Source organism: Embiotoca jacksoni, unplaced genomic scaffold (genome assembly GCF_022577435.1).
Source record: "Embiotoca jacksoni isolate LCO1_2020_lvr unplaced genomic scaffold, fEmbJac1.0.p SCAF_116, whole genome shotgun sequence".
Classification (NCBI taxonomy): domain Eukaryota; kingdom Metazoa; phylum Chordata; class Actinopteri; family Embiotocidae; genus Embiotoca; species Embiotoca jacksoni.
The window spans coordinates 186,182-197,500 of record NW_027185248.1 but is presented as its reverse complement, the minus strand read 5'-3'; the positions used below and the strand labels follow the sequence as shown (position 1 = coordinate 197,500).

At 48.3% G+C, this 11,319-nt stretch overlaps 1 protein-coding gene across 1 annotated transcript; it reads left to right on the top strand.

Annotated features, from left to right (window-relative positions):
- The first annotated feature begins 1,273 nt into the window (after positions 1-1,273).
- On the top strand, positions 1,274-11,033 carry dbt (dihydrolipoamide branched chain transacylase E2). Its single transcript, XM_069143869.1, has 11 exons — positions 1,274-1,626; positions 2,703-2,835; positions 3,132-3,207; positions 3,798-3,979; positions 4,049-4,176; positions 4,262-4,499; positions 4,851-5,017; positions 5,089-5,166; positions 6,870-7,061; positions 7,147-7,218; positions 8,337-11,033. The coding sequence occupies exons 1-11, from the start codon at positions 1,582-1,584 to the stop codon at positions 8,502-8,504; spliced, it is 1,479 nt and encodes a 492-aa protein (XP_068999970.1). The 5' UTR covers positions 1,274-1,581; the 3' UTR covers positions 8,505-11,033.
- Positions 11,034-11,319: the final 286 nt, after the last annotated feature.

Genomic DNA, 11,319 nt, shown 5'->3' with positions numbered 1-11,319 from the left:
CTCCTGTATGTTTTCTTGTATATTTTCTGTATGTTCTCCTGTATATTTTCTGTATATTCTCTGTATGTTCTCCTGTATGTTCTCTTGTATATTTTCTGTATGTTCTCTGTATATTTTCTGTATGTTCTCCTGTATATTTTCTGTATGTTCTCCTGTATGTTTTCTTGTATATTTTCTGTATGTTCTCCTGTATGTTTTCTTGTATATTTTCTGTATGTTCTCCTGTATATTTTCTGTATATTCTCTGTATGTTCTCCTGTATGTTATCCTGTATATTTTCTGTATATTCTCTGTAGGTTCTCCTGTATGTTCTCTGTATATTTTCTGTATATTCTCTATGTTCTCCTGTATATTCTCTGTACGTTCTCCTGTATGTTCTCTGTATATTTTCTGTATGTTCTCTGTATGTTTTTCTGTATGTTCTCCTGTATATTCTCTGTATGTTCTCCTGTATGTTATCCTGTATATTTTCTGTATATTCTCTGTAGGTTCTCCTGTATGTTCTCTGTATATTTTCTGTATATTCTCTATGTTCTCCTGTATATTCTCTGTACGTTCTCCTGTATGTTCTCCTGTATATTTTCTGTATATTCTCTGTATGTTCTATGTATGTTCTCTGTATGTTCTCCTGTATGTTCTCCTGTATATTTTCGGTATGCTTTCTGTATGTTCTCTGTATCTCCTCTGTATGTTCTCCTGTATGTTCTCTGTATTTCCTCTGTATGTTCTCTGTATGTTCTCCTGTATATTTTCTGTATGTTCTCCTGTATATTTTCTGTATGTTTTTCTGTATGTTCTCCTGTATATTTTCTGTATATTCTCTGTATGTTCTCCTGTATGTTCTCCTGTATATTTTCTGTATGTTCTCCTGTATGTTCTCCTGTATATTCTCTGTATGTTCTCCTGTATGTTCTCTGTATGTTCTCCTGTATGTTCTCTGTATATTTTCTGTATGTTCTCCTGTATGTTCTCTGTATATTTTCTGTATGTTCTCTGTATGTTTTTCTGTATGTTCTCCTGTATATTTTCTGTATATTCTCTGTATGTTCTCCTGTATATTCTCTGTATGTTCTCCTGTATATTTTCTGTATATTGTCTGTATGTTCTCCTGTATGTTCTCCTGTATATTTTCTGTATATTCTCTGTATGTTCTCCTGTATATTCTCTGTTTGTTCTCCTGTATGTTCTCCTGTATATTCTCTGTATGTTCTCTGTATGTTTTTCTGTATGTTCTCCTGTATATTCTCTGTATGTTCTCTGTATGTTTTTCTGTATGTTCTCCTGTATGTTCTCCTGTATCTTCTCTGTATGTTCTCCTGTATGTTCTCCTGTATATTTTCTGTATATTCTCTGTATGTTCTCCTGTATGTTCTCCTGTATATTCTCTGTATGTTCTCTGTATGTTTTTCTGTATGTGCTCCTTTAAGTTCAATAACTGCAGCGGGTCTGCTGTTCCCCTGCTGACCACTGGATGGCGCCGTCACGTCGATCCTCCGTCACGTCTGCCGGGAGACGGAAGAAGAAGCTGCTGGGCGCTGATTGGCTGCTGAGGGGGGCGTCCAGCGGCATCAGAGAGAAGAGATGGCGGCGGTGACCAGATGCTCCTTCACGGTGTTCAGACGGCTGGTGAGAAAGATACCGGAACGGTTCTCCGTTCAGACGCGTCTCCGCAGCGTCTCTGTCCGCCCGCTGCTGACGCTATCCTGCAGCTAAAGCTAACGTGGCGTCACCGCCTTGTCACCCCGCGTAGTGGGTTAGCTTAGCCTGCTAGCTGTAACTTCTGCTAACTGATGCTAATGCTACCGGATGGGAATCAAAACAGACTGCGTGCTAACAGCTAACAGCTAACAGCTGGGACTGGCAGTAGAGTCCAGTAGAAACAGGTTCTATTGTGTTCTTGGTTCTGTTGTGTTCTTGGTTCTATTGTGTTCTTGGTTCTGTTGTGTTCTTGGTTCTATTGTGTTCTTGGTTCTGTTGTGTTCTTGGTTCTATTGTGTTCTTGGTTCTGTTATGTTCTTGGTTCTGTTGTATTCTTGGTTCTGTTGTATTCTTGGTTCTATTGTGTTCTTGGTTCTATTGTGTTCTTGGTTCTGTTGTATTCTTGGTTCTGTTGTGTTCTTGGTTCTGTTGTGTTCTTGGTTCTGTTGTATTCTTGGTTCTGTTGTGTTCTTGGTTCTGTTGTGTTCTTGGTTCTGCTGGATCAGAACTTCTCTGTACTTCTCAGTACAACAGGAAGTAGAACTCAGACAAATAGAAGTCTGAACAGACTTAATCAACCATAGCTCAGACTGGACCTGGTCCTGGTCTTGGACCTGGTCTTGGACTTGGACTTGGTCTTGGACCTGGTCCTGGTCCTGGTCCTGGTCCTGGTCTTGGACCTGGTCTTGGTCTTGGACTTGGTCTTGGACCTGGTCTTGGACCTGGTCCTGGACCTGGTCCTGGACCTGGTCTTGGACCTGGTCTTGGTCTTGGACCTGGTCTTGGACCTGGTCTTGGTCTTGGACCTGGTCTTGGACCTGGTCCTGGACCTGGTCCTGGTCCTGGTCTTGGACCTGGTCTTGGACCTGGTCTTGGACCTGGTCCTGGTCTTGGTCCTGGACCTGGTCTTGGACCTGGTCCTGGTCTTGGACCTGGTCCTGGTCCTGGACCTGGGTCTGGTCTTGGACCTGGTCGCTCTAACAGTTTTCTTCTCTTCCCGTCAGCTGACCCAACAGTACCGCCGGCGGTGTTTCCGTATGCAGACCTTCCGGTCCGATCGGACTCTGGCGCCGCTCGTCTACAGATGTGACAGAACCCTCCAGATGTTCAGCACCCGAGCGCTGCACACTGCTGTTGGTAAGTCCAGACGGTTCTGGACCGGTTCTTTTTGAGAACCTAATCAGCTGTCATGGTTACACAGTTCCTGATGAGCTGGTCTTCTTCAGCTCACAGCAGGAAACCCAACCCTCTGGTCCTGGAGGTATGCGGTTACCATGGCAACCTGCCAGCTGCTTTTTATTTCCTGGTTCAGTTGTTTTTTTAATGATTCAGGAATGTTCAGAGAATCCAGAAGAACCTGTTTCAGAGACTCATGAGGACACACTGTCCCCTGTGATGATGTCACTGATGATGTCACCATGTTTTGTTTGCAGTGAGTCTAGGACCCATCGTCCAGTTCAAACTGTCCGACATCGGAGAGGGAATAATGGAGGTGACGGTCAAGGAGTGGTATGTGACTAGAACCACAGACACAGAACCACAGAACCGTAGACACGGAACCGCAGAACCGCAGACACAGAACCACAGACACAGAACCGCAACCACAGAACCACAGACACAGAACCACAGACCTGTAGACACGGAACCGCAGACACAGAACCACAGACACAGAACCGCAACCACAGACACAGAACCACAGACCTGTAGACACGGAACCGCAGACACGGAACCGCAGACACAGAACTGCAGACACGGAACCGCAGACCTGCAGATACAGAACCACAGAACCGCAGACACAGAACCGCAGACACAGAACTGCAGACACGGAACCACAGAACCGCAGACACAGAACCACAGAACTGCAACCACAGAACCGCAGACACAGAACCGCAGACACAGAACCGCAGACCTGCAGACACAGAACCACAGACCTGTAGACACAGAACCACAGAACTGCAGACACAGAACCACAGAACCGCAGACACAGAACCACAGAACCGCAGACCTGCAGACACAGAACCGCAGACACAGAACTGCAGACACAGAACCGCAGACCTGCAGACACAGAACCTGGTTCTGAGCCCTGTTGTGTCTAACAGGTACGTGAAGGAGGGGGACAAGGTGTCCCAGTTCGACAGCATCTGTGAGGTCCAGAGCGACAAGGCGTCCGTCACCATCACCAGCCGCTACGACGGCGTCATCAGGAAGTTGTACTACGACGTGGACGCCACCGCCCTCGTAGGGAAACCGCTGGTGGACATTGAGACAGAGTCCAGTTCAGGTGAGACACGTCCCTCCAGAACCAGATCTGTCCCCTACTTCTGATCTAAAGGTGTCTCCTGCTGTCCAGAGGTGATCCAGGAGGAGGACGTGGTGGAGACGCCCGCCATGGCCCGAGAAGAACACACCCACCAGGAGATCAAAGGACACAAGACGCAGGCCACGCCCGCCGTCCGGCGCCTCGCCATGGAGAACAACGTGAGTCTTTCCCCGGTCGGTGTCCCGGTGTGACCTGTCCCCGGTCGGTGTCCCGGTGTGACCTGTCCCCATCTCTGTCCCCTAGATAAAGCTCAGTGAGGTGGTGGGGACGGGTAGAGACGGACGGATCCTGAAGGAAGACATCCTGAACTTCCTGGCGAGACAGACCGGCGCCATCTTACCGCCGACCCTGTTCCAGGAGATCCAGACTCCGCCCCCGGCCCCCGCTGCCCGGCCCGTGGGCACGCTGGCAGCTGTGAAACCCCCAGCGATCCCCCCCAGTCCTGTCTTCACCGGCAAGGACGTCACCGAGCCGCTGAAAGGTCAGAGGTCACTGACATGCTGCAGAGATGTGTTTGAGTATGTTCTATAAATGAATGTCCCTGCATGTCTCCTGTCTCCCCTGTCCCTTCCTGTCTCCTCCTGCCTCCTCTTGTCCCCTCCTGCCTCCTGTCTCTTCCTGTCTCCTCCTGCCTCCTCTTGTCTCCTCCTGCCTCCTGTCTCCTGCCTCCTCCTGTGTCCTTCTGGTTCCTACTGTCTCCTCCTGTCCCCTGTCTCCTGTCTCATCCTGTCCCCTTCCTCCTGTCTCCTCCTGCCTCGTCTTGTCTCCTCCTGTCCCCTGCCTCATGTCTCCTCCTGCCTCCTCTTGTCCCCTCCTCCTCCTCCTCCCCCAGGCTTCCATAAGGCGATGGTGAGGACGATGACGTTGTCTCTGTCCATCCCTCACTTCGGGTACAGTGACGAGGTGGATCTGAGCCGTCTGGTGTCTCTGAGGTCAGAGATGAGGACGGTCTCGGAGGGACGCGGGGTGAAGCTCAGCTACATGCCCTTCTTCATCAAGGTGTGACCTCATCAGGTGGACAGAGGAGGCTGTGATTGGCCGTTTGTGTGTTAATGCTGTGTTTGTTTCAGGCCGCCTCCCTCAGTCTGCTCCACTTCCCCATCCTCAACTCCTCTCTGGACAACAGCTGTCAGAACATCACCTACAAGGTCCGTCTCCTCCTGACTCCTCCTGACTCTTGTTTCCTCCTGACTCCTCTTGTCTCCTCCTGACTCCTCCTGTCTCCTCCTGACTCCTCTTGTTTCCTCCTGTCTCCTCTTGTTTCCTCCTGACTCCTCCTGTCTCCTGACTCATCCTGTCTCCTGACTCCTCCTGCCTCCTGTCTCCTCCTGACTCCTCCTGTCTCCTGACCCCTCTTGTTTCCTCCTGACTCCTCCTGACCCCTCTTGTTTCCTCCTGACTCCTCCTGACTCCTCCTGTCTCCTGTCTCATCCTGTCTCCTGACTCCTCCTGTCTCCTCTTGTCTCCTGTCTACTCCTGACTCCTCTTGTTTTCTCCTGTCTCCTCCTGACTCCTTTTGTTTCTTCCTGACTCCTCCTGTCTCCTCCTGACTCTTGATTCCTCCTGACTCCTCTTGTTTCCTCCTGACTCCTCTTGTCTCCTCCTGTCTCCTCCTCACTCCTCTTGTTTCCTCCTGTCCCCTCCTGTCTCCTCCTGACTCCTCCTGTGTCCTCCTGACTCCTCCTGTCTCCTCCTGACTCCTGTTGTTTCCTCCTGTCTACTCCTGACTCCTCTTGTTTTCTCCTGTCTCCTCCTGACTCCTTTTGTTTCTTCCTGACTCCTCCTGTCTCCTCCTGACTCTTGATTCCTCCTGACTCCTCTTGTTTCCTCCTGACTCCTCTTGTCTCCTCCTGTCTCCTCCTGACTCCTCTTGTTTCCTCCTGTCTCCTCTTGTTTCCTCCTGACCCCTCCTGTCTCCTCCTGACTCCTCCTGACTCCTCCTGTGTCCTCCTGACTCCTCCTGTCTCCTCTTGTTTCCTCCTGACTCCTCTTGTCTCCTCCTGACTCCTCCTGTCTCCTCCTGACTCCTCTTGTTTCCTCCTGACTCCTCCTGTCTCCTGACTCATCCTGTCTCCTGACTCCTCCTGCCTCCTGTCTCCTCCTGACTCCTCCTGTCTCCTGACCCCTCTTGTTTCCTCCTGACTCCTCCTGACCCCTCTTGTTTCCTCCTGACTCCTCCTGTCTCCTGTCTCCTTCTGTCTCCTGACTCCTCCTGTCTCCTCTTGTCTCCTGTCTACTCCTGACTCCTCTTGTTTCCTCCTGTTTCCTCCTGACCCCTCCTGTCTCCTCCTGACTCCTCCTGTGTCCTCCTGACTCCTCCTGTCTCCTCTTGTTTCCTCCTGACTCCTCTTGTTTCCTCCTGACTCCTCTTGTGTCCTCCTGTCTCCTCCTGACTCCTCTTGTTTCCTCCTGTCTCCTCTTGTTTCCTCCTGACCCCTCCTGTCTCCTCCTGACTCCTCCTGTGTCCTCCTGACTCCTCCTGTCTCCTCTTGTTTCCTCCTGACTCCTCCTGTCTCCTCCTGACTCCTCTTGTTTCCTCCTGACTCCTCTTGTTTCCTCCTGTCTCCTCTTGTTTCCTCCTGTCTCCTCCTGACTCCTCTTGTTTCCTCCTGTCTCCTCTTGTTTCCTCCTGACTCCTCCTGTCTCCTCCTGACTCCTGTTGTTTCCTCCTGTCTCCTCCTGACTCCTCTTGTTTCCTCCTGACTCCTCTTGTCTCCTCTTGTTTCCTCCTGACTCCTCCTGTCTCCTCCTGACTCCTGTTGTTTCCTCCTGTCTCCTCCTGACTCCTCTTGTTTCCTTCTGACTCCTGTTGTTTCCTCCTGTTTCCTCCTGACTCCTCCTGTCTCCTCAGGCGTCCCATAACATCGGCGTGGCGATGGACACCCTTCAGGGTCTCCTGGTTCCCAGCGTGAAGAACGTCCAGCTGCTCAGCGTCTTCCAGATCGCTGAAGAGTTGAACCGCCTGCAGACGCTCGGAGCCACCGGACAGCTGGGGACCAACCAGCTGACCGGGGGGACATTCACCCTGTCCAACATCGGATCAGTGAGTCCTCAGACACACAACAACAACAACAACAACAACACAACAACACAACAACAACCTAACATGACTGTGTGGTTTGAACCAGATCGGAGGGACGTACGCCAAACCAGTGATTCTTCCTCCAGAGGTCGCCATCGGAGCTTTGGGGAAAATCCAGGTGAGCTTCAATCTATGTAGTACAAATACACGGTTACATCCACCTGTAGTACAAATACACGGTTACATCCACCTGTAGTACAAATACACGGTTACATCCACCTGTAGTACAAATACACGGTTACATCCACCTGTAGTACAAATACACGGTTACATCCACCTGTAGTACAAATACACGGTTACATCCACCTGTAGTACAAATACACGGTTACAGCCACCTGTAGTATAAATACACGGTTACATCCACCTGTAGTATAAATACACGGTTACATCCACCCGTAGTACAAATACACGGTTACATCCACCTGTAGTATAAATACACGGTTACATCCACCCGTAGTACAAATACACGGTTACATCCACCTGTAGTACAAATACACGGTTACATCCACCTGTAGTACAAATACACGGTTACATCCACCTGTAGTACAAATACACGGTTACATCCACCTGTAGTACAAATACACGGTTACATCCACCTGTAGTACAAATACACGGTTACATCCACCTGTAGTACAAATACACGGTTACAGCCACCTGTAGTATAAATACACGGTTACATCCACCTGTAGTATAAATACACGGTTACATCCACCCGTAGTACAAATACACGGTTACATCCACCTGTAGTATAAATACACGGTTACATCCACCTGTAGTACAAATACACGGTTACATCCACCCGTAGTACAAATACACGGTTACATCCACCCGTAGTATAAATACACGGTTACATCCACCTGTAGTATAAATACACGGTTACATCCACCTGTAGTACAAATACACGGTTACATCCACCCGTAGTACAAATACACGGTTACATCCACCCGTAGTACAAATACACGGTTACATCCACCCGTAGTACAAATACACGGTTACATCCACCCGTAGTACAAATACACGGTTACATCCACCTGTAGTTAAACAACAGATTCATCTGATACAGGTCAGGTTTAAAGGGTCGGAGGTCAGAGGTCGGAGGCTGTGACCTGGAGCCCCGTCTGTAAATACATTAAAGATCCAGTAGAACATGTGGAGGTTCCATCTTTTAGCTCCAACCATGTTCTCAGGTGTTTTTTAAGCTCCGCCCACCCTGACTTCTCTCCATCTGTCCTCCAGGTTCTGCCGCGGTTCGACTCCGGTGGTCAGGTGGTCCGAGCTCACATCATGAACGTCAGCTGGTCGGCGGATCACCGCATCATCGACGGTGCCACCATGTGCCGCTTCTCCAACCTGTGGAAGGAGTACCTGGAGAACCCGGCCAGCATGGTGCTGGACCTCAAGTAGACAGAGACGGTTTCCCATCAGCCCCGGGGAGGAGCATCCAGACTCCTCCTCCTCCACGCTGACTCCTCCTCCTCCCGCCGCCTTCTCCTCATCTCTCTGTCTGAGGCCTTCATTCATCACTGCTGTTTCCTTGTTGCCTTTGAGCAAGGTGCCAGAGGGAGGGGCCGCCTGTCAATCGTGACGTTACCATGACAACTGAACACTCACGGTGGAAGTAGAGCAGGTAGTTTGATGTGAACCAGGGTTCAACACTCAGATGAACTCGGTTTGGTTTTTAAACTGCAGTTCAAAGGTCAAACTGATGTTTCTGATGCTTCAGTTCATCGACTACAGGTGTACTGTCCTTCAGAGGGGCGGGGTCTGTCAGAGGGGCGGGGTCTGTGTAGACAGGACAGTACACAGTGGTCTGTAGTGGACCTGGACCTCTGAGGGACCAGCTGCTGTTCACCTGTGTGTCATGTGACCAGAGAGTCTCATCCAATCAGATTGAACCGGTCTTCATCACCTCAGTGTTCTGATCCAGAGGAGAACGGGACAGAACCATGACGACACAGAACTTCCTCTGAGCAGCTGCAGAAGTGGAGCCGGTTCTGATCCGAGACTTCCACAGGAGTTCTGGTTCTGTGATGATCTGAGGCAGAAACATCCTGCTGATTGATCCTGCAGACTGAATGGATCCAGTCTGTGATGATCAGAACCGAGTCGTCTCTCCCGGACACGTTTGCTCGTCGTGTCCTCTCTTTGGATCAGAACCGGTCCTCATATTTACTGGATCAGAACCAACTTCTCCCAACCTGAACCGTCAGATCTGCCTCATCTCTGCCAATCAGAACCGAGCTGTCAGTCTCCACCGGACCTGTTTCCTCTGGATCAGAACACATTTTTCTCTATCGGATCAGAACTTTCACTGCCGGATCAGAACCTTCTCCCTGCTCTGTCCTCAGATCTGGTCTGGTCCTTCAGTACTTAATCTATTGTGTTTACCCAGTCTAGTGGATCGGAACCGATCTGTCCCTCTCTAGACCAGAACCGACCTTTCTTCACCGGGTCACACCTTCATTTTAACAGCTGTAAGATAAAACTGGAGCGGTTGGTTCTGAATCAGATCGGTTGTGAAGTCCAAGTGTGAAAAGGTCTTCGAGTGGACCTGAACCTCGTTATGGTCTGAGGTCCATCAGCCGGTCCAGAACCAGAAGCTGCTGTTTGACCCAGAACGACCTGCTTCATATTTATCACATCATGACCCGCAGAGGTCAGCTGACCCGGTCCGAACCTCATCGTCTCAGCATCTGGAGATGAACCAGACCCGGATCATTGATCATTTTCACTGACCTTTAAAACTTGAAGCCGTTTTGTTTCTGAAATAATGTGACTGACATTTTATGGACCGAACGATTGATCGAGATCACAATCGGATTTATTGATTGCCATTTTCTTTATAAAGTTAAAAACAGTTTAACGAACCAGATAAAACAGTCCCGGCCAAGAACCAGATAAAAGAACTGAGAACCAGATAAAAGAACTGAGAACCAGATAAAAGAACTGAGAACCAGATAAAAGAACTGAGAACCAGATAAAAGAACGAAGAACCAGATAAAAGAACGAAGAACCAGATAAAAGAACTAAGAACCAGATAAAAGAACTGAGAACCAGATAAAAGAACTGAGAACCAGATAAAAGAACTGAGAACCAGATAAAAGAACGAAGAACCAGATAAAAGAACGAAGAACCAGATAAAAGAACGAAGAACCAGATAAAACAGTCCCGATTGGAGCATCAGAGCTGCTAAAGGTTTCTGAATACACATCAGAATATTGACTGGAGCTCCGGGAATGATTTTCTGCCCCCTAGTGGACACGTATCGATTAATGTAATAATTTATAGACCGTGTAAATGATCTGTAAAAGAAGATATGTTAATCCACATGACCACCAGGGGGCAGAACAACACCAGAACATCCTCATGTCCCAGAACAAGCTGACAGATTTACAGCTCAGACATATTATTTCTGTTTGCTAATTTTTGAATCAGCCCAACTTTATTTAGACAAAAGTTTATATTTAAAACAGTTTAATATATTTTATTAAATTGAAAAAATAAGTTCAGAGCGTGTTCATGTCCCAAAATAATGAAATTATATCCTTAAATATAAATATGTTGATTCTGGACGTCAATATAAAATAAGATCTCAAGAAAACTACACGTGAGCCTCATTTTGTCTCCAGATGTTGAGATGACTCGGTCCTGATGGTGATGATGAGGAGGGTGATGAGGATGATCTTCCTCCCTGAAGCAGCCGGATCTTTCACCTCCTCCTGCTTGACTTCCTCCCCCGGTGGCTGCTGGGTAAAGAGCACATGGTGTCGGTTATATGTTACATGTTTTTCCTGCTTTGTGTTTTTGGTTTTAGATGAAATGTAAAATGGTTTTTATTTTTGGGAACACATTGATCAAATTTCAGAAATGATTCAACAGATGAATTTTGAACCCTGGAGACAAACTGAATAAAGTTGAAGTGCACAAACCTCAGTTACTCCTCACAGACACCTCTTTTCTCCTCACAGACTCCTCTTTTCTCCTCAGACTCCTCTTGTCTCCTCACATTTTACAGTGGCCTGTTTTTTAGCGTGTTAATTTTTTACAGTGCCGTTTATTTAGAGCGTGTATTTTTTAATTTATTTTTTACAGTGTGTAAGTCTTTTGCTGTTTGTCAAAGTTCCTGATGAGGTGATCTGATTTATTTCTGATGTTCTGACATCAGCTGATCTGACAGTGGGTCATGTGACTGTCGAGTCACCGAGGTCATGTGACCTGG

Excerpts from the sequence above, each read along its gene's own strand:
- dbt (XM_069143869.1), top strand. The coding sequence starts at position 1,582 with ATGGCGGCGGTGACCAGATGCTCCTTCACGGTGTTCAGACGGCTG. Across the intron at positions 3,208-3,797 it reads GAGGTGACGGTCAAGGAGTG|GTACGTGAAGGAGGGGGACA; the intron begins GTATGTGACTAG and ends TGTGTCTAACAG. Across the intron at positions 7,219-8,336 it reads GAGCTTTGGGGAAAATCCAG|GTTCTGCCGCGGTTCGACTC; the intron begins GTGAGCTTCAAT and ends TCTGTCCTCCAG.